This window comes from Musca domestica, unplaced genomic scaffold, assembly GCF_030504385.1.
Source record: "Musca domestica strain aabys unplaced genomic scaffold, Musca_domestica.polishedcontigs.V.1.1 42, whole genome shotgun sequence".
NCBI classification, from domain to species: Eukaryota; Metazoa; Arthropoda; class Insecta; order Diptera; family Muscidae; genus Musca; species Musca domestica.
In genome coordinates this window covers 3,248,198-3,272,065 of record NW_026712329.1, presented here as the reverse complement: position 1 = coordinate 3,272,065, position 23,868 = coordinate 3,248,198, and the positions used below count along the sequence as shown (strand labels likewise).

The following is a 23,868-nucleotide window of genomic DNA, read 5'->3' as shown; positions in this document are numbered from 1 at the left end:
TAAAATTTAAAATTTCTTTTCAGCTTGCCATTGATGGAGGCATTGGAAATTCCCAGCTCATGAATACGGCCACCGTTAATATAACCATTAAAGATGTGAACAACAAATTACCAATTCTTGCAGAGTTACCAACAATACAAATTATTGAAAATACCCCGGTGGGGACGCAAATCTACAAAATCGTAGCCAATGACTCCGACGAGAACCCGATAATACGTTATAAAATTAATGCCCACAATTCGGAGGCACGTAACGAGGAGGGTACGATAGTAAAACAAAGTGAATACGATTATATATCCATATTTGATTTGGATCCCATTGATGGCACCCTACAACTGATGAAATTAATTGATCGGGAACGTGTCGAACATATAAAACTGGCTATTGTTGTGGAGGATTTGGCTGCTGCCAAGGGACGGCAGGTGGTGGAAAGTTTCTTGACCATACAGGTGGCCGATGAAAATGATAATAATCCGAAATTCAAACAGCCATTCTATAAGAAATCCATAACTGAGAATAGTATGAATGGTGTGTTGATTGCCAATGTGATTGCCTATGATATTGATAAGAATCGTACCATAACCTATAGTTTGGAGGGTAACCCCTTGATACGACAAATGATCCATATGGATTCACATACCGGAGAAATTGTGGTGGCCAATAAAATCGATCATGAACAATATCAATGGTTGAATTTTTCGGTGAGAGCCACCGATTCTGGGGTACCGCCAAGATCTTCACTGGTCGATGTGTTCGTCTCGGTCCTAGATGAAAACGATAATAATCCATATTTTATTGGTGGCTCAAAAAATTACAGTATTAGTGAATCGGCGGTGGTGGGCACTCGAATTGGTACCATACAAGCGGCCGATGCTGATTCTGGGGATTTTGGAAAAATCACATTTCTAATGGATCGCATAAGTTCTCAGGGCAAATTTTCCATTGATGCTGATACGGGTGTTTTGAGTGTCATCGACAAATTAGATCGAGAGGCAAAGGATTTCTATATGCTGGTCATTGAGGCGTGGGATAATTATCAATTCGGATTTTTGGCTGGTGAAAGTCGTAATGCATTCAAGCAGGTTTTGTAAGTATTTGAATTGTTGGAAATTAAATTTGGTATTTATAAGTTATAATTAAATCGAATTTTAGTATTACAATTTTGGATGAAAATGACAATGTTCCCGAGGTATCTATGCCCTCATCGTGTGTTTTGATAACCGAATATCATGAATTGAATGAAAAAATCGCCATCATCAAAGGCAAAGATGCCGATGATCCTCAAACACCAAACGGAAGATTGGAATTTAAAATAACCAAAGGAAATCAAGAGGGTAAGTTGAAGGTTAGAGCAGTTAAGTGATCTTTAATTCTCAAATGTATGTAACAATTAAATTTCGGATGGAACATATATGATCTAGCAAAGCATCATAATAACCGATATGACCCATTCTCTGTACCAATGATTCAGAATGTATCCAAACATTTATATTAAACTCCAAAGCTGTATCCAAAATATCGTGAAATATCTCTCAAACTATAGGTGAATTGCAAATGGGATAGGTGGAATTAAAAGATCGACACGGCCGAACTTATAGCTTTTTTACTTGTTGTTAATAAAATCCCTTATTTATTTCTGAAATAATTTAACACGTGTCCTATCCGAGTCTTCTTACATAATATGTACCATAAAAATGTCTCCAATGTGACCCCTTGTTTATTTTTAAACAATTGTTTTCCTGTTAACTATAGGGGAAATTGCAATTGGGATAGGTGGAATTAAAATATCGACACGGCCAAACTTACAGATTTTTTACTATATTTTTTAAAAAATAAACAAGGGGTCACATTGGAGACATTTTTTATGGTACATATTAAGTAAGGAGATTCTGACTCGGATTGGACACGTGTTAAATTATTTCAGAAATAAATAAGGGATTTTCCAGAAATAAATAAGGGATTTTATTAACAACAAGTAAAAAAGCTGTAAGTTCGGCCGGGCCGATCTTTTAATTCCCTCTACCATTTGGAACGATTTTGACAATTTTCAAGAAAATAAAATCCGTTAAAATTCAGTTCAAATCTTAAAAATACTGAATGTAGCCGTTATATTATGGACTATACAACGATGTGGACCTGTATAGGCAACTTTTGTCATAAACCATTACAATATTCAAATGCGAAACTTGAATAAAAAAATTCGGTGAATAATGTAGCTAAAATCATCAAAATTCCGAGTATAGGGAGGTACCGTTATGTTGGGGCTATACGAAGATGTGGACCTGCACAGACAATTTTCTGTCATAGGCTGTAGTACCAATCACGAACTTCAAACAACAAATTTGAAACAATTCTGGTGAATAATATCGCTAAAATCATCAAAATACTGAATATCGGCAGTTACCGTTATATGGGGGATATACGAAGACGTGTACCTGCACAGACAATTTTCTGTCTTAGGCTGTAGTATTCATTACGAACTTCAAACATCAAATTTTAAACAATTCCGGTGAATAATGTCGCTAAAATCATTAAAATACTGAATATCGCGGGGTGCCGTTATTAGGTTGTATCATCCCTTACGAACTTTAAATACCAAATTTGAAACAATTTCGGTAAATAATGTCGCTAAAATTATCAAAATACCGAATATCAGGGGTACAGTTATATAGGGGCTATATGAAGACGTGGACCTACACAGACAATTTTCTGTCATAGGCTGTAGTACTTATTGCGAACTTCAAATGCCAAATTTGCAACATTTCCGGTGAATAATGTCCCTTAAATCACCAAAGTACCGAAAAAAGGGAGGTACCATTGTATGGGGGCTATACCAAAACGTGGACCTACATCACCCATTTTCAATACCAAAAGTCCTGCAGGCATAATACACATTTGAGTAAAATTTTATTAGCCTACCTCATTTCGTTCGGAAGCTAGAGTGATTTCCACAGACGGACAGACCGACGGACATCGCTAAATCGACATAGACTTTTATGCTGATTAAGAATATATATACTTGGTGAGGTCTAAAATGTATACTTCGAAGTGTTACAAACGGAATGACAAACTTAATATACCATACTTTGGTGGAGGGTGTAAAAATGGATGCATTTTTTAATGGTGAATATAAGGTATACAAATTTCTTTTGTTCATAGATTCAGAATGAAATTTGCTCTACAATAATTCTTTCTTTGACAAAAAATGAAGTATAAAGGGAGATTTCGATTCGGATTGGACACGTGTTAAATTAACAGCAAAAAACAAGCATTGATACAAAATTCTTTTGGCATACATAGTAAAATTACATAAAGAATATTTTTGTCTTTAACGTCATCCTTCCAAAATGATACTTTGTTGGAGATTTTTCCACAAAGCGCACAAAGTACGCCTTTAACCCTAAATTGTGTTTTTCATTTTTATGAATTCCTTTAACATTTAGACTCTTTACGTCTCCTAGGACCTATAGTAGAAGTTTATGACAAAGCCAGAAAGAATGAAAAGTACAATATTTTGATTTGCTATGGTCCCGTTTAAAGGGAGTAAATAATCATATTTTAAAAAAAGGACCAAAAAGACCCCTTTGCTGAGGGTTAAAATATTCGGACAAAATAATCCTCGTATTTTTTTCTGCAATATTGCCGAAGATACTTTATGCCTAAAATGCGCGGATTCCGAGGAATCTTAATCCGAAAATTATCAAAAGTGTGGAATAGGGGGGAACTTGCCCCTTCATGCCTCTTTTTAACCTTTACTTTCATAATATGCTTAATATTTTCATTAATTATTGAAAATTTTGAATTTTGTCGCACAGTGCGGATCCACTATAGTTGAAAAACTATTTTCACTTTCTCTTTTTCCCTCCTCTCTTTGCATAGATTTATTTGAACTGCGACAGATTGATGCCTGGAATGCACACATTTATGCCCGAACATCTTTACGCAATCGTTATGGGAATCATTCGCTGACAATAACGACACGCGATTTGGGTGCACCACCAAATATCGTTACCAAAATACTCGACATTTGTATATCCGATTTTAATGATCATGCTCCAGTGTTTATACAACCGCTACACAATACAACGGTGCGAGTTCCAGAAAATGCCACAGTGGGTTCACTAATACTCCAGGTAATGGCCACCGATGAGGATATTGGTATGAATGCTTTGGTCCACTATCGCCTTAAACCTGATCCCCTGGGTAGTTATAAACTCTTCGAATTGGATTCGGAAACGGGACATTTATTTTTGAAAGAACCACTGGATCGTGATAAGCAGAAGATTCATGAGGTAAATAAATAAAATTGTGCTATTTGATATGTATTATTTTATTCTTTTTGTTATTTTTAGATACGCATCGAGGCCTATGATCAGGGTTTGCCGACCTCCTTGAGCACCGATTTGGATTTGACCATTTACATACGTAATGTAAATGAATATGAGCCACAATTTATTGTAGATGAAATTGCTGTCAATTTTACTGGTAAGTTAGAATGATTCTGAAAAGCTTTCGTGGAATCCAGGGAAATTTCTGTAAAAACCCTTTTGGGTCTTTATTTTACATGGATCTACACAGACCCTACATAAAACATGTATTTTTACGTGTCCTTCCTTCAAATGGAAACGTTAGTTCAGACAATTATGGATTGAGAACACTAACCGTTGTTAAATCTCCTCTGTCTCTCCTTAGTAGTTTGAATTGTGTTGACTCTCTTATTCGTGCACGTTTTTTTAATTTATCTCTCAAACCAACATGTTTCAAAAAGGTCAGATGAAGAGAGATTGTCTTCAGTTTCGGTCTCTTAATTTAACGATAGATAGACAGAGTTCCGGCTGGAATACCATAAAACAATTTTTTTAAGTATCCTTCCTTTATTTGGAAACGTTGATCAATTATGGATAACACTAATCAATATATTTCCTCTGTCTGGGCTGTTCGAATTGTAGTGACTCTCTTAGTATTGAAACTTTTGTATTTGTCTCTTAAAACAGCTGTTCCAAAAAGTCAGATAAAGAGAGATTGTCATTCTTTAGTTGACCTATTCTAGCGATTCTATCCATCCCTTCCCATGACCCATCAGATTCCAACACCACATAATTTCACCTATAATTTATATTTTCAGAACATGCTGATCCTGGCGCGGAACGAGTCAAACTTCCTGACACCATTGATAAAGATGAAGTCGACGATCTAGATGATCCTCCTAGTCAGGTGTGTTATTTCATTGTGAAAGGGAATGATGAAGAAAATTTCCATTTGGATCCCGAGACACATATTTTGACAACCCAAAAACAATTGGATCGAGAAGTTCAAGCATTCTATAATCTATATGTTAAGGCAACGGAAAATTGCAATGAACCGGGAACAGATTTCGATGTGGCCTCCAACAAAAAATTAGACATTGATATAGATTATGAACCTACGAGGCCACACAATCGACGACAAGGAGGTTTTCTTCGTAACAAAGAAGGTTACGATCGTTACAAACATTCAAGAAATTTACGATCTATTGGAAATGTGACCGACGTCGGCGGCAGTAGCAGCAGCAGTGAGGAACTATTGATGACGGATAGCACCGTTGTCAGGGTGCGGGTACACGTTTTGGACATCAACGATAATCCACCAAAATTTCGTTCGAAAATTTTTACGGGTGGCATAACAACAAGTGCTGATTTTGGCACACGATTTATGCGCGTCGAAGCTGAGGATTTGGACGAGGGACCAAATGCCATAATTAACTATTATCAAGTGGGTGAAATAAGACAAACCCTATCAGAGGGTTTGGAAAATATACGCGCCTCACCATTTCTTGTGGATCAGCAGACGGGAGAAATCCAGCTAAATTTTGATCCACAAAAAGGCATGAAAGGTTATTTTGATTTTATGGTCCTTGCCAATGACACAGTAGGCATGAAAGATGTGGCCCATGTTTTTATCTACCTCCTGAGGGAAGACCAAAAAGTTCGCTTTGTATTTCGTCTCCAACCAAATGAGTTGAGGGATAAAATACAAATGTTTAGAGAGTGAGTATTGTCCGTAAGTGCGGATAAACATAAAAAATCTAATTTTATTTTATTTTTTGCTCCACAGAAATCTTAGCAACATCACAGACACCATAGTCAACATAGATGAGATTAAAGTCCATGAGAACAAAGATGGTTCCGTGGATAAAACCAAAACGGACTTGTATATGCATTTGGTGGGCAAAGAAGATAATTCCATTTACGAAGTAGCCGACGTCTTAAATCTCATCGATACTCATATAGAACATTTGAATGGTCTATTCAAGGATTTGAACGTGTTAGATACACAGCCTGCTGAGGCCCAGTTATTGCAGGCTGGTCAACAAGCAAATGCCATGTATATTTGGTTGGTTTTTACAAATCTCTTTTTGGCCACACTGCTGGTTGTTACCTTGGGTTTGTGCGCTTCTCAACGCAGTGGCTATAAACGTCAGTTAAGGGCGGCTAAAGTCAATATTTTTCGTAAGTAAAATTTTTGAAATACATTTTAATTTTTCTTCGTCTTATTTCGAAATTCATCTAATTCCAGCAAAAAGCAAATCTAATTAAATATTTACGTCTTCTTTTTTTCAGGTAACTCTTCACTATCTTTACAAAATCCTCATGAACCCACGACACGTGTACCAAATACCAACAAGCACAGTGTGCAAGGCTCTAATCCCATTTGGTTAAAGGGTTATGAAAATGAATGGTTTAAAACCGATGAAAATTTAAGGTATTTTGGATATAACCTTTTAAAAATCTTGTAATTGTAATGATTTTTATTTTCACTAGTCAAAGTGGTCACGATAGTTTGGACGATAATTTCCTAGCTGTGGGTACACCAAATATTCAAGAAACTCTAAAGGGCACGGCAAAGCTTTTTAATCACACAAACGATTTGAATCGTCACTTTAATGTTTACAATCAAATCGATAAATTAACAAATAATGCTCAAATACTTGCAAGGAAATTGGAAACAACTGAATTATAAGGGGTGCAAAGTCTATAATCTATAGTTTTAAGACGATTAGTTTAGGTTATTTATTTATTAAGTTAAGTAATATATTTTTGTAAATAAAGAAAAACTTTTTATACATACCAATGGTGTCTCCAACGATTTTTATTAAACTTATCATTTATTCCCTATCAAAACAATAGAATGGAATTCTGTAAGTAATCAATTTAATATATTTTGTAGACACTATTTCATATTTACTCCTAACAGACTCATTGTTGAAACATTACAAATAGTTTTTGATAGGGTTAACAATTCAATAACCAGGAAAAAAATGCAAACGTCGGGCAGCCCGACTGCAAGATACCCTACACCACTATACATGCTTAGTATAGCTACTCATAACGAATAAACGTTTATATTGAGAGCCATATTCATCGATCTCGACAAAATTTGATAGAGGTATCTGTGAAGTGTATTTCACGGATGTGAGGGTCTAAAATACCAAATCGGATGACACATATTTATTGAAGCTATAGCTGTGTATCTGAACCAATTTTCATTAAATTTGGCACGCTTGCTTTTTTCATTAAATTTGACACTAGGTCGCAGTTACCAAAATCCACTCATATATATCGTTATGTCCAAAGCTGTTTTAAAATCTGAACCCATCTCGACAATATCTGTAAAAGCTATTCCTAACCGATGTTGGATATCTTGTACCGAAAAATCATTGTTACTCCACATCACGCTTATGAAGGACTTATAAAAATCAGATGACACATACAGGGTGAGATAAAAAAACTGCAACAAAGTCAAACGGCATAATTTGACGGCGCGAATTATGGCCTTCAAAGGGCCAATGCAATTGTCACACGCTGAACGAAAGTTGGTCTGCGGTATTTTGACCCACTCCCGGCGAACCGCTTGCTTAGACTTTGGTATTTTTTAGTGCCAACCTTGCTTTCTAAAATAGACACATAGTCCAACGGATTGGTATCCGGAGATTTTGGTAGCCATTGTGCCTGTTGGAATGTCCAAGGTTTGCGGCCAAAATGTTTGCGTGGTTTTAATACACCCTCCAGAATAATTTCGTGATAATATTCGGCATTTATTCTGATGCCACGGTCGATTAATACGAGCGGAGCGCGACCATCGGCTGTTATGGCGGCCCACACCATCACCATGGCCGGCGCTTGAGTTCTGGTGGCCAACCGAAGTTGCACATTTTCAGCTGACCTCTTTGGCAAGTAAACACGATCATTTTGTTTGATTACAAACTGCTGGACAACGAATGCTTTCTCATCGGAGAAAACCATTTTGCTGTTTTCTTCTGTCCACTTCCTTGACGTCGGGCTAGGCCATCATCGCGGTAACGAGCGATGTTACGAAACACAAAAGATTAATTCCGATTTAAATACCGGAATGCTCTAACGAGTGCCACTTGTGGTTTTCCAGCCAAATATAAAGAAATCACACTATCACACCTAAATTGCATCACGAATAACTTTGTTTCTGGAATATTCTCACCAAAATGCTTTTGTACGCTTGTAAGCAATATAATGAGCTGTCACTGGAATAATTTAACAGCTGTCGGACGAGTGGCTTAGAAATGACAGCAGTCTGAAGTTGGTTGCAGTTTTTTCATTTCACCCTGTATATGGGTGCTATAGCTATATCTTCAGCGATTTTCAGCCATTTTGATACCTTATTCTCTACATTCGGCCGCATGTCCCAAAATCCATTTTATTTGGATTAATATTAAACATTTGGTGCACAATAGCATTTTAATCGGACGTAGATACATATGGGAGCTGTGTATAAATTTGGCCCGATTATCACCAATTTCAATAGGGTTAGTCATTGCGCCAAACGTACGATTTGTGGAAAATTTCATTCCAATCGGACAATAAGTGCGATATGTACTTTTTTTCACAAATATACGTGTACAGACGAACGACAGACATGCATAAATCGACTCAGAATGTGATTCTGTAAGTATTATCAAAAGGAACTATGGGTCTATCTGATATCCTTTTGTATGTTACAAACAAATGCACAAAGACATAATACCCTTATCCCAACGTGGTGTAGAGTATAAAAATTAAACCACGGCTATGTTTTCGTTAAATATTTTGTTTTATTTAGTTTATTTCTAAAGTTTTCTTATGATTTTCCTTGTTGTTAATTTACACTCAATTATGTATTGTATAAAATAAATGAAAGGGGTATTTCCATTATTCAATTAAGCATTTCTTGTAATACACAAATTAATTCATATTAATATTTAGCGAAATGCTTAATTTTGTTCGCAAAAACTCCTAAATATTTTAATGTATTCTGAATGTACTTCCATTTCCACAATGGAATAATTGTTCATTAAAAAATAAGTTTTTTTTTTAGCTAAATAAAAAATGGTTTATGTGTGTGTTTGTTGCCTCTTTTTTCAATGACGAATTACAAGTCTAAATCAAATCAGCAACATTCATTGGCATTTCATCGATTTGTGTTGAATAGTACTGTTCAATATCACGCAAAATACGAATATCATCGGATTTAACGAAATTAATTGCAACACCCTTACGTCCGAAACGACCCGAACGACCAATACGATGAATGTACAATTCACGATTGTTGGGTAAATCGTAGTTAATAACCAATGAAACCTGTTGCACATCAATACCACGTGCCCATACATCGGTGGTAATGAGTACACGCGACTGACCGGCACGGAATTCTTTCATAATTTCATCACGTTCCTTTTGTGGCATATCACCATGCATAGAGCTGACGGTGAAATTTGCTTCACGCATTTTCTCGGTCAACCAATCGACCTTACGTTTTGTATTGCAGAAGATGACAGCCTGTGTAATGGTTAGGGTATCGTATAGATCGCACAATGTATCGAATTTCCATTCTTCACGTTCAACAGCAACGAAAAATTGTTTGATACCTTCCAGAGTCAATTCATCACTGAAAAAATAAGGAAACACAAAAAATTAGTTTGGACATATATGAAAAATGTTAAATACGGAGTTAAGATCGGAGAAGCAGATCAACCTTTAAAAATACATAAAGCGTTACCCTGGCTAAATGTAAAAAAAGGATCCCTTGGTCACTGTTTGTAAAGTCTCTAGCCAGTAAAAATGAAGGAATATGAATTAGACATTTTTTAGGAAACATTGTGTTGTCAAGCTTTCCTTAAGTGGAAAGCTTAAAAGCATTTGTAAGAGTTACAATAGACGGTAGATGGAAAACGATTGCAAGGTTTATAAGCCATCTGACCATTGATATAGCGAAGAAGGACATTTTCCATTAAAAATGGGTCGACAATAGTTACAATATTATAGTCTATGTCATATATCATAAAAGGCATATATTCTTTCCTCTGTCCAAATGTCCTCGTGGTCTGGAAAATGTACCATTTTGTCCGTTTTAAAATAGTGCACTGTCGAAATTTTCTTAAACTTGATAAATGTACCGATTCTTTCGATTTTGACATTGTCTTTGCTGACCTTCCATAGGTAACACGCTTTTTCTTTTTGCTATTCTATGTCAAAACATTCATAGGTATTCAGAATGAAAAAGTGGAACAGTGTTTTTCAAGTGAATTGATTTTAGTTCAGATGGTCTTACTTCATTTAGCCAAATCATTCTCCAGCTGTATTTTTATCTTGAAGCAACTTGAAAACTAAAGGTGGGAATACATAAAGCGCTTATCTGGCTGGCTTAAGTCATCGACTGGCTTCTTCGGAAATGAACAAAGAAGCCTAGGGCCAACATCGAACTAAGATAACCTAAAACTCCTTTGTTCATCTACGAAGAAGCCAGCCAATATGCGCTTCATGTATTTCCATCCTAACTTCAGACATACCTGGAAACATGCAGTGAATTAGAAAATTTTAATACATTGGCAATTTTGCTTTCTGTACTCTCCTACACTCCTATATTGTTTAACAATTTTGTCCAGTAGTATCTTTATGATCAATCAACCACTCTTGTTTGTAGTTAGGACGTATCCGGCATTACAAAAGATTATATCTTACCGTTTGACCAAAATTCTTATGGGATCTGTCATAAATTTCGAAGTCATCTCAAGAATTTCATGTGGCAGAGTAGCAGATATTAGGACGACCTGTGTTGCTGGTGGTAGATAACGATAAACGTCATAGATTTGTTCTTTAAAACCCTTGTTCAACATTTCATCAGCTTCGTCGAGGACCAACATTTTAATAGCACGGGTGCGCAGAACTCGCCTCTTAATCATATCAAATACACGTCCCGGTGTACCACTGACAATGTGTTGACCATAATCCAGCTTGCGAATATCTTCACCCAAATTTGTTCCACCAATGCAAACATGACACTGGACATTCATTAAATCGCCCAAGGCTAAGATGACTTTTTGAATTTGAACAGCCAATTCACGGGTGGGCGATAGACAGAGCACCTGAGTTTCTCGCAGCGATGTGTCGAGACTCTGTAATATAGATATGGAAAATGTCGCCGTTTTACCGGTACCAGATTGAGCCTGAGCAATGACATCCCGCCCTTTGACAATGGGCTTAATACTACGTTGTTGTATAGCAGAGGGTTTCTCAAAACCTATAAAAGGAAATAGTTATAATTGCTTTTTGGTTTTCATGTGGCGCCTGGTGATTCTTACCGTAAGCATATATGCCTCTGAGTAATTCCTCTTTAAGGTTCATAGCATTGAAACTGGGTATGACCTCCACATCTTCGCTGGTCTCAAATTCCACATTCGACAAGTCCTCAGCGGTTGGAGCTCCCTTACGTGCCATTTTTATAGTTTATTTGTTGTTCAAACGTATGGTCAAAACAAATGTGGTCTTCGTTTCTAATTTAAGCTAATTATTTCGTTTTAAGAACAAAAACAAATGTGAAGCCACGAAAGAAAGTTACAATGTGTGTATTGTCGTGGGCACAACAGGGTTGTATTTTTAACAGGGTAACATATCTACTTCAACATGTGGTAAAACTCTACTATGTTAAAACAGACTATTTGTTCTCTAATTAATAAATAATAATAGCATACATCATGAAGTTCCAAATTAAATATCTCAAAACATCAGCAGATATAACATTTAAAAGAATAATCGTCGAAAAATATAAAAATACAATATAGACTTTTACTAATCGAGATCATTGAAGTGGTCTGTTCCAGAACTGCAAGATTGTAAAACTTTTTACTACAATAACCGATTTTATTAAGATATCGAAAAAAAATTGAACAACTTGTAGGTTCTGGAAAAGAGCAAAATGTTTCATGCAAAGGTTATTTATGTCTCAAAGAGGTTGAATATATCAGTAATTGAATATCTTCATTTGTTTCATTTGACTTGGTAATTCGTGAAATCAAAATATTTCAAACTCTTTTCGTCAAATAATTCAACACGTTTAAACAACAAGTGAATCAAACATTGTCATAAAAAATAAGTTAAAGTATTATTTAAACAGAATCGATTATAATAAAACTTATTTAAATGGTCTAAATTTAATTAATTCTCATGTTTTGTAAAAATATAACCAATATTAAAGATTGTAGGGAATAAAGTGTTTATAAATATGATATATTTTATATTATACAGAAGCATAATCTTCTTGTTTATCTCTCAATTAAACCTTCTTACCATCTCTTTTCTTTATAATCTGTTTGCTTTATAAAAAAATAAGACAATTAAAACACTAATATAATGCACTCAGTCTTGCATTGAATATTGTATAAGTTGTAGATAGCGAATATAATTAATTTTTTTAAATTCTTAGTGCCGTGAAGAAAAATCCTCCTTGATCTTCTTTATAAACGTTTTCATTTCACATTTTCATGTCTAGAGAGAAAATAGGCGAAAATTAGTAAAAATGATAAAATTTTGTGCCGATTTTTCAAAAATAATACGTTCGTAATCTTTGTTAGAAATTATTAGAATATAATATGGGTTTTTGCAAATAAATGCTAAAAAATCACAACATCGACCTATACATTTGTTAATATAAAAATTATATATATTAAAATAAGACTGAAAATCGAAAATCTACAGTTAAATTTTAACCTTCAATTGAAGATAGCTTAGCATAAGATGTTATCGACCCCATTAGAATATACCTTTATCCGTTATCAATGGACAAAAAATAGTATATTATGAAACACTCTACTAACGACAAACGCCAACATCTTCCATTGTGTTTCAATTCTTATCAACACTGAAAAGTAATTGGTAAACTATAAAGTAATCGCCAACATAACAACACGACTACTACAAATTTGTATCTTTGCTCTGAACATCGGTCTCAACTATGGATGAGCGAAGCGACGTTTTTATTATTGAGAAAATGGCAATTGAATTCAAATCGTGCGGATACGTTGCGGACGACTCAAGTGATTTAATTAAAGTGACAAAGTGAACCAATCAACAAATTGAACATTTCAAAAGTTGTTAAGTGTCAAGAGAAGTGCTAGACAAATAAGTTGCAACACTTTTAGAATGGATGTGGCAGTAAAAACAGGTAATTTTGCAAAATTAATTAAGACCATCAACATGGACCCCCTCGTTCATGACGATTCGACAAATGGCGACTATCGAGAATTTGTAGATTTTCGATTTTTGTTGCTGCGCTTTTTTGTTTTGCTTATTTATACGTATTCCGACGTAGTTTTGTCGCTTAGCTGTCAGTTTATTTTTGTTCTTAAGGGTTGCCGTTGTTCTCGACCATGAAGGGGAGCAAGATGACATTTGTTGAATGGTTGTTTTTATAACGTAAGTTGGCAAGAGTTGTAACGAAATAAAAGCGGAAAACGATTGGCGACGGGTTAACGTTTTTAAGTACCCCCCATGGTAGAAGAATATAGGTAGAGCATCAACGCTTGGGAACATTGATTTGTCAAAATTTTTAAAATGTTTTGTAAAAAATTAGTAATTTTTTATGATTTCTTATACGACGCGAATCGGAGGTTGTTATGATATGTGTTTTTCAACAATTTGTGCAAATTTCAATAATTTTTCAATTTCAAAATCGGTTTGACAGTTCATTGTCCCAGCAGCTGTGTCGATGCGACTACCTGTATTCTTCTACCATGGTACCCCCCATCGTGTATCGACTGCAAGGTAGGGCATATTTATCTACTCATTTCAAGTTTTTATGCCCTCTATCATACTGTGGAGGGTATATTAAATTCGTCATTCCGTTTGTAACTCCTCGATATACTTATCGCATCGACACAGCTTCTGGGACAATGAACTGTCAAAACAATTTTGAAAATGAAAATTTTTAATAAATAATTATTCAAATTCGTTAAAATTGTTTGAAAAATACATTCCATAATAACCTCTGATTGGCGTCGTAAAGGAAAACATATAAAAATCTACTTATTAAAAAAAAAAAAACATTTTAAAAATGTTGACATATCGATGTCCGCTATTTCGCACTTATTTGCAACAGCCCCATATAACGGTACCTTCCGATATTCGGTATTTTGATGATTTTAACGACATTTTCACTGGAATTGTTCGTATTTGAAGTTCGCAATGGGTACTACAAAATACGAATATTAAGAGGATCCGTTATATGGGAGCTATAGGAAAACGTGATCCTCATAGTATGGTTGAGGGTATAAAAAATGTGGGTGTATTGAGTAATACGTGCACGTATTAGTGTACTAAGCATTTTGTCATAGTGGGTAAGTTCAAATTTTTTTACACAACGTCGGATTTTAGGTAGCCCTGTTATAGAAAATATGTTAACATTGTCAAATTTTCAATATCAGCGGACTTCAAACTTTTTTCTTGAAGTTATTATATGTTTTAAGAATAATATTAAAGATGTATGTCCGAATTTCCTCGAGTTGTGTAATATCACAAACTGGCTAAATTTTCAAAAAAAAAAAAAAATTGAAAACAGTTAATTGACACTTATATATTGTGAAATACACAATGATCCGAACTGTAACAGGGTTATTTAGAGTAATGTATAGATCCTATTTGAATTATGTTTATGAATAAACGTTTCCGTACATTTTTAACGGTAGGACTGGTAAAAGAGAGAAATTTCACTGGAAAAATTATGGAGTAAAGTTTTGTAAACAATTTTATGACATGTTGTATTAACATGTTTCAGATGGCCTATAAAATTTAAAATTTTTAGTGAATGTTGTATTTTTACCTTTTATAATGTTTCGATAATAAGAAGAACAAGTAAAAAAGCAGTAAGTTCGGCCAGGCCGAACTTTGAATACCCTCCACCATTTGGAACGAATTAAAACATTTTGAAAAAAATAAAATCCTTTTAAAATCTTTAAAATATCTAATATAAGAAGTTGCCGATATATGGGGGATATACGATATGGTGGACCTATAAAGACAAATCTATGTCTGCGTGTAAAGTACTCATAAGGAAATCCTTGTGTGGATTTTCAGATAATTCCATTGGAAAAATTGGCTAAACTCATCAAAATACCGAATATAGGTGAGTACCGTTATATGAGGGCTATACGATATCGTGGACCTATATAGATAATTCTCTGCCGAGGTATAAAGTACCCACAAGGAACTCCTTCTCCTTTCAGACAATTCCGATGAAAAATGTAGGTAAAATCATAAAAATACCGATTATCGGGGGGTACCGTTATATGGGGGACATACGATATCGTGGACCTGTGTAGGCATTTCTCTCTCAGGGGGTGAAGTACTCACAAGGAGCTACTTGTGTGGGTTTTAAGACAATTCCATTGAAAAGTGTGGCTAACATCATCAAAATGCCGAATATCGGGGGGTACAGTTATATGGGGGATATACGATATCGTAAACTTATATAGACAATTCTTTTTGAGGGGGTAAAATGCCCACAAGGAACTCCTTGCGTGGATTTTCAGACAATTCCCTTGAAAAATGTGGGTAAAATCATCAAAATACCGAATATCGGGGGGTACCATTATATGGGGGATGCACGATATCGTGGACCTGTATAGACAATTCTCTCTCAGGGGTTAAAGTACTCACAAGGAACTACTTGTGTGGATTTTAAGACAATTCCATTGAAAAATGTGGCTAACATCATCAAAATACCGAATATCGGGGGTACAGTTATATGGGGGATATACGATATCGTGGACCTATATAAACAATTCTTTTTGAGGGGGTAAAATGACCACAAGGAACTCCTTGTGTGGATTTTCCGACAATTCCATTGAAAAATGTGGCTAACATCATCAAAATACCGAATATCGGGGGTACCGTTATATGGGGGCTATACGATATCATGGACCCATATAGCTCATCTTCGAACTTGACAAAAGAGAGATCTGTGCAAAATTTTAGCTTCCTATCTTAATTCGTTTAGACTGTAGCGTGATTACAACAGACGGACAGACGGACGGACAGGGCTAAATCGTCTTAGAATTTTACGCTGATCAAGAATATATATACTTTGTTGGGTCCAAAATGATTATTTCGATGAGTTACAAACGGAATGACGAACTTAATATACCCTCCATACTTTTTTGGTGGAGGGTATAAAAATAAAATATGGCGTCGCGTGTGCAGACACTATTTCGCGACATTCATCGGATGAAACATGTAAACTATCCACGAATTGAAACAGAAATAAGACTTATTCTATCTGAGGACAATAAAACACTGTGGCGCAGTGGTAAGCATGCCAGCTTTGTTCTCTGAACACCAGAGTTCGATTCCTAAGCCAGACATCACATTTTAAATACGAAAACAAGTAAAAAAGCTATAAGTTCGGTCGGGCCGAACTTTTAATACTCTCCACCACTTGAAACGAATTTGGCAATTTTCAAAAAATAAAATCCGTTAAAAATTCTGTTAAAATCTTAAAAATACCGAATGTAGCCGTTATATTAGGGTCTATACGACAACGTGGACATGCATCATAAAAATAATCAAAATACCGAATATAAAGATATACCGAATATAATAATATGGAGCTATATCAAAACGTGGACCTGCACGGACCATAGGCTGTAGTATCCATTACCAACTTCAAATACCAAATTTGAAGCAATTCCGGTTAATAATGTCACTAAAATCATCAAAATACCAAATAACGTTATATGGGGGCTATACGATGACGTGGACCTGCAGAGACAATTTTCTGTCATGGGCTGTAGTATCCATTACAAACTTCAAATACCAAATTAGAAGCAGTTCCGGTTAAAATTATCAAAATACCACCGAATATCGAAGGTACCGTTATATGGGGGCTATACGAAGGCGTGGATCTGCACAGATACTTTTCTTTCTCAGACTGTAGCATCCATTACGGACTTCTAATACCAAATTTGAAACAATTCCGGTGAGTAATGTCGCTAAAATCATCAAAATACAGAATATCGGGAGGTATCGTTATATGGGGCCTATATGAAGACGTGGACCTGCGCAGACAATTTTCTGTGGTAGGCTGTAGTATCCCTTACGAACCTTTAATACTAAATTTGAAACAATTCCGGTGAATAATGTCGCTAAAATCATCAAAATATCGGATATCGGGAGGTACCATTATATGGGGGCTATACCAAAACGTGGACCTACATGCCTCATTTTCAATACCAAAAGTCCTGCATACATAATATACATTTGAGTAACATTTTATCAAGCTACTTCATTTTGTTCGAAAGCTAAAGTAATTTCCACAGACGGGTAGACGGATGGACATCACTAAATCGACATATAATTTTATGCTGATCAAGAATATACATACTTTGTGGGGTCTAAAATTTATATTTCGAGGTGTTACAAACGGAATGACAAACTTAATATACCCTCCATACCATGGTGGAGGGTATAAAAATTATATATGAGTGTTTCAGCTAATTTAGTATAAGTTCCAAGCAAGGTTAATTATACCCTCCACCTTTTGAAAGAGGGCATATTAAATTTGTCCTTCCGTTTGTAACACCTCTAAATATTCATCGTAGTGCCCATAAAGTATATATGCATCGTGATCGGCATTAAATCGTATGTCGAATGTCGTTTCTCTGTCTGTTTGAAGTAGATCTTTAAAGATTGGTACAATAGTTTGTATTGTGTCTAGGATGAGATATATCGGTATAACATTTTGGTATAGCCTCTTATAACGGTACTTCCCGATGTTCAGTATTTTGATTGTTTTAGCCATATTTTTCCACGGATTTGTCTAAAAAGTGTTGAGTTTTGCAACGTTTTCCCACGGAATTATTCTAAATTTGACATTAAGAGTAAGTTACGGGTTCTACTTCTGGTGGGAAAACATTGGCTGCATATTTCCACGTTTTCGTATAGCCCCCCCCCCCCCCCACATATTTGGTATTTGAAAAATTTTGCGCCATTTTCGCAAGCGTTGATTTAAAAATTGGTATTAATAGTTCGTAATGGATTCTTGAATAATTTTCAAAACATTGCCTATATTGGTCCACTGTTTCCGGAACCCACCTGTATTCTGTTAATCCTTGTCACAATTACCTACGGAATTGTTAACATTTGGTATTTAAGACCCGCAATAGATACGATATATTTGTATAAAATTGTATATACGCCCTGGTATGGCCTCCATATACTTTATTGTGTTTTGAAAACTTTACCGCATTCTCCAACCGATCTTACTAATAGTTGCATTTTAAAGTGCAATACGTCTGATTAACATTTCCAATTAAAATTGTAACTAAAACAACCAAAAACCTTTAATCACCGGTAGAGTTATATGGGGACTTTACCGAAACGTAGACCTGTATTATTTATTTTCAATACCAAAAGAATTTTAGGTAACCTTATTATATTAACCCTTTTCAGTTTTGTTCAAATACATTTCATTTGCATACATTTCAGTTGCCTTAAATCGTAATAAACTTAATTTGAAGGGTAAATCGGTGTCTAAGGCGTAGCTAATGTTTTTAATATTTTGGCCACTGTCCTTCTACAATACGCAATAAAAAAAGTAAGAGAAAACTCTCCAAAAATTTGGGTTTGGAATTTGTAATAAGCTTTATAATATCATATCGCTTATCATATTGGGCAAGGGAACCATACACACATGGTTTGATTATTATTTTATTATTTATAATATGTCATAATCTACAAAGGTTTTTGTGGTCCTTTGTTTTACTCATATTCGGGAATATTGTAATACATATCATATTAATCATCTTTGTTTACTTTCGATAATACTAATAAGTATTTTTTGATTACTTTTAATTTCAGAAGCATGCCCCAAAACTCCAACTGACGTAAAGACGTCAAATGAAAAGGTGCCGTCACCAGAAGTTCCATTAAATGGATCTCTGGTAAGTGCTCAAGGTCAGCAGCAGCAGCAACAGGCTGGACAGCCACAGTTGCCTCAGCAAAAAGCCAAACGAAAACACCGTCGAGGCAAACCAAAATCCAAAAATGTTAACAAACCGTACAAGAAATCCAATTGGAGATTTCAAATGCCACGCCTTAACTACAGTAAATGTGGTCCTGGCAGTGGCGGCGGTGGTGGGGGTTGCTCTGCTGGTGGTAATCGCCGTGAAAAGCTGCAACGTTCCCGTTCATTGGTACCATATAATACCAATAAATTTCTTATGGAAGAACACTTAGCAGAAGTTCCGAATGGCCTCTTTACACCCTCTGGCAGGACACGCGATTCTAGCTTCTCCATGGATTCAGAGGATAATTATTTCTTTTCGCTGCCCGAAGATGAGGAAGAATTTTTGACCAAGGAATTCGCCAATGTCTATGAGAAGGCCCGGGTCGAGCGTTTAGAAAATTTGAGCAAACAAGAACTCATCCAGGAATGTTTACAAATTGAAGATCGTTATTCCAAAGATCAGGGTAATCAAAGGCAACAGCAGACGAATATACAACGTATAGCATCGGAGTATATGGCTAAAGTACGAATGCTGGAAGAAAAAGTTCGTGAGCTATCAAGAGAGAATCATAGTAAGTATGACATTTTGGGATGATTAGTTATATTTGCGACATTCAAATCTGGAGTTTTAAGTGAATTCTTTAAAGTTTGAATTTTATATAATCATACATTATAATTATAAAGGCTTTATGGAACCAGATATTCTATCCTGGGTGTCGTCATTTTGTAGATTAGATTTAGGCTTGAAAAGAAACTTGATGAACTCTTTGAATAAACTTATCTTTTGCAGGCTAAGATATAGATAGGTCAGAAATAGTTCTAACCAAGGAACAAAGTAGCCGTAGAAAGTAATTGAAGTCATCTGATTTTTTCACGAAAATTGTTGAAGAGAGATTCTTCCAATTTTTGTTTTCCGACATGGAAAATCAATAAAAAAAAGATAACACAAGCAAAAGTAGTTAAAATTCTCTACAGGGTGAAATAAAAAAACTGCAACAAAGACAAACACCATAATTTTTGTTTAAATTTTATTGAATAAAAGCAAAAAATGTCGGAAATAGCATACAATTTTAGAAAAATTTTGTATTTGTTCGATTTGGTCACCTTTTGCGAGCAGCGTAGCGCTTGCGTGAGGTGATCTACATTTTGATATTTTTTAGTGCCAACCTTGCTTTCCAAAATACTTCAGATACAATAGTCCAACGGATTGGTATCCGGAGATTTTGGTGGCCATTGTGCGCTGGAAATGAAGGGAGGAACCTCATTTTGTAACATTTCCCAAGACTTTAATACACCCTCCAGAATATTTTCGCGATAATACTCGGCATTATTTTGATGCCACGTTCGATTAATAAGAGCGGAGAGCGACCATCGGCTGTTATGGCGGCCCACACCATACCATAACCCACGCATGAGTTTTGGTGGCCAACCCCTGAACAGCTGGCCTCTTTGGCAAGTAAACAGGATCCTTTTGTTTGTTTACAAACTGTTGGACAACGAATGTTTCCTTATCGGAGAAAACCAAATTCGACAGTTTACCACTTTCGTCCAAGCGAAGCAACTCTTTAGCTCTTTTGAGTCTATTTTCTTTCTGTTGCGGTGTAAGTTCTTGCACTTTTTGGAATTTCAATGGTTCATTTTTCAATATTTGGCGAATGGAAAATTGCGATATGTTCAGCTCACGAGCCATTTTTTGGCCACTGCGACGCGGGTTTCGATCAAGTCGCTTCTTTATTTTTCGAACCATTTCTGCTGATGTTGCTGTTTTCTTTCGTCCACTTCCTTGACGTCGGGCTACGCTACCAGTATCACTGTAACGAGCGATGGTACGAGGCACAAAAGATTTATTTTCAAATTTAAATGCTGAAGTGTTCTAACGATAGCCACTTGTGATTTTCCAGCCAAATATAAAGAAATCACACTAATAGGCTTGAATTCCATCACGAATAACTTTTTTTCTGGAAAACTCTCACCAGAATGCTTTTATATGCTTGGAAACAAAATAATGAGCTGTCACTGAAAAAATTTTAACAGCTTTCGGACGAGTGGCTTAGAAATGACAGCAGTCTGAAATTGGTTGCAGTTTTTTCATCTCACCCTGTAATGCCCAGAAATACAAATATCAAAATATAGGATTGTTTGCCATTGAGAATTTCTGATTCATTTAAGAATACTACTAAAATCTTTTTTCGATTTCTTTCAGATCTGCGCTGTCAGCTAATGCGTTCAGCTGCATTTGCCGCTGCTGCTGCGGCTTCACCACCCTCAGCTGCAGCACCCATTGGTGCTGCATGTCAACCAACGCCCATGGATTCATCGAGTGAGGACAGTGAAAGTGATAGCTCTAGTTCGAGTTCATCTTCATCATCATCATCCTCCAGCAGTGACAATGAAGAGGAGCGATGCAATGAAGCAGCGCGTCGTCGTAGGCGAAGTTGTTCATCTCATAGTTCTTTAAGTGAGTATAATGGTTATGTAGAAAATAACTATGTACAACAAAATGGTGCAGCAACAAACAATGAAGGTGGTATCCTGCAATCTGTATCTTCTCCGGTCCATCCCGTTGCCGCTGTCAATGATGCAGATTATGAGCAACAACAATTATTAAATGATGATCATATGGATGATGATGACGATGATGGCGATGATAATGAACCAAAAGAAACAAATCTTACAAATGGATTTCATGCAGACACTGAATCTTCTTCACCTGTTAGATTAAGTGCCAGACTTGTAGGTGGAAATAATGGTGACATACCTGATGGAGGAGGTGGCGGCGGTGCCGTCAATGATGATGGTGCAAATAATATTGTGGTCAATAATGCTAATGTACAGAAATGAATAACGGTTCCATTGATTCCCCTATTAATCTCCTGTTAAACCACAAAATCCTTTGCTTACCTAGTATGTGATCCTGTGAAATGTTTTATAAACACCACAAAATAAAAATTACGTTTTCGTTTATAAGTCGTATTGAAAAAAGAAACAAAATTTTGGTTGTTCCTACAAACAATTTAAATATTTCAATTTTTTCTTTGTATTTATCTTCAAGCTTATGATTTTATTAACTTCTTAAGTCAATTAAGTTTGACAAACAAACATTTATTTTTAACATATATTTTAGTCTCGTTTAAATGTTAAATAACATAACCAAACAACCAACAAACAACTCCCCTTAGAACTGTAGGCATTTTATATTTTTGTAAAAAATCGTACAATTATTACGCATAGAGAAAAAATATACATACAAATACATACTTACACAGTGAAATTTAAAAAAACGTACTTTATTTATTATACCAAATGTATTTAACCTCTTTGTAATTGGTTTATAAAAGTTTTTATTTTCTATAGGGATTTTTGTCTAGTTCGGCTATTTTGCATTATTTCAGAATGAGTGATTTATTATCCCTTGAGTGGGGAAATTATTTGCAAAGAATCTCATTCTCAATTTAAAAAGGTGAAGGCCAGTTTCCACATCGTGTTAGAGTCATATGTAAAGTGAAAGCATTTTATAAATAACATTTTTGTAACAAACTTACATTTTTTAAGCTTGATCGAAACCAAATACTTTAATAATCATATGCTGTTCAATGTTGTGTTAAATATATGTAATATAAAATATACAGGGTGTGATAAAAAAAACTGCGACAAGGTCAAACGCCATAATTTTTACATTTTTTTAATTTTATTGTACGAAAGCAAAAAATGTGGGAAATAGCATCAAATTTTAGAATAAGTTTAGATTTGTTCGAATTGGTCACCTTTGGCTCGAATTACGACCTTCAAACGAGCAATGAAATCGACACACACCGCCCGAATGTTGCTCTGCGGTATTTTGACCCATTCCCGACGATGCTGGAAATGAAGCGAGGAACCTCATTTTGTATCCATTCTTGGGAGGGGCGTGCTGAGTGCGATGGTTCTGAGTCCTGTTGGAATGTCCAAGGTCTGCGATCAAAATGTTTGCGCGCCCAAGGCTTTAATACACCCTTCAGAATATTTTCGCGATAATATTCGACGTTTATTTTGATGCCACGGTCGATTAATACGAGCGGAGAGCGACCATCGGCTGTTATGGCGGCCGTCACCATCACCGAAGGTGCACATTTTCAGCTGACCTCTTTGGAAAGTAAACACGATAATTTTGTTTGTTTACAAACTGCTGGGCATCGAATGTTTTCTCATCGGAGAAAACCAAATTTGGCAGTTCACCACATTCGGCCAAGCAAAACAACTCTCTAGTTCTTTTGAGTCTTTTCTTCTGTTGCGGTGTTAGTCTTGCACTTTATGGATTTTCAATGGCTTTACACTGATATTTGCCGAATGAAATATTGCAATATGTTCAGCACACGAGCCATTTTTCGGCCATTGCGACGCTGGTTTCGATCAAGTCGCTCTTAACTTTTCGAACTATTTCTGCTGATGTTTACTTTCGTCCACTTCCTTGACGATGGTACGAGACACAGACCAAAATGCTCTTGTACGCTCGTAAACAATATAATGAGCTATCACTGGAATAATTTTAACAGCTGTCGGACGAGT

General features: G+C 35.7%; 3 protein-coding genes across 4 annotated transcripts in view; 2 read left to right on the top strand and 1 right to left on the bottom strand.

Annotated features, from left to right (window-relative positions):
• LOC101898591 (cadherin-23) overlaps positions 1-7,110 on the top strand; it is a 41,921-nt gene extending 34,811 nt beyond the window's left edge. Inside the window, exons 6-13 of the mRNA XM_011291906.3 lie at positions 24-1,087; positions 1,153-1,334; positions 3,880-4,292; positions 4,353-4,485; positions 5,126-6,026; positions 6,094-6,488; positions 6,600-6,741; positions 6,801-7,110. Coding sequence (XP_011290208.3) covers positions 24-1,087; positions 1,153-1,334; positions 3,880-4,292; positions 4,353-4,485; positions 5,126-6,026; positions 6,094-6,488; positions 6,600-6,741; positions 6,801-6,999 — 3,429 coding nt within the window. The 3' untranslated portion in view covers positions 7,000-7,110. The remainder of the gene's footprint in view (positions 1-23; positions 1,088-1,152; positions 1,335-3,879; positions 4,293-4,352; positions 4,486-5,125; positions 6,027-6,093; positions 6,489-6,599; positions 6,742-6,800) is intronic.
• A 1,973-nt stretch (positions 7,111-9,083) lies between these two features.
• On the bottom strand, positions 9,084-11,918 carry LOC101897611 (eukaryotic initiation factor 4A-III). Its single transcript, XM_005177855.4, has 3 exons — positions 11,630-11,918; positions 11,010-11,568; positions 9,084-9,936 (listed from the first exon to the last, which is right to left on the bottom strand). Exons 1-3 carry the CDS (start codon positions 11,763-11,765, stop codon positions 9,429-9,431), a joined length of 1,203 nt encoding a protein of 400 aa, XP_005177912.1. The 5' UTR covers positions 11,766-11,918; the 3' UTR covers positions 9,084-9,428.
• A 1,348-nt stretch (positions 11,919-13,266) lies between these two features.
• On the top strand, positions 13,267-22,314 carry LOC101897443 (protein HEXIM1). 2 transcript variants are annotated; one of them, XM_059127161.1, is made up of 3 exons: positions 13,267-13,488; positions 19,179-19,895; positions 21,527-22,314. In XM_059127161.1, exons 1-3 carry the CDS (start codon positions 13,467-13,469, stop codon positions 22,162-22,164), a joined length of 1,377 nt encoding a protein of 458 aa, XP_058983144.1. In that variant the 5' UTR covers positions 13,267-13,466; the 3' UTR covers positions 22,165-22,314. The 2 variants fall into 2 exon arrangements, with proteins under 2 accessions (XP_058983144.1, XP_005177911.2); XM_005177854.4 differs by having other exon boundaries at positions 13,268-13,488; positions 19,176-19,895.
• Positions 22,315-23,868: the final 1,554 nt, after the last annotated feature.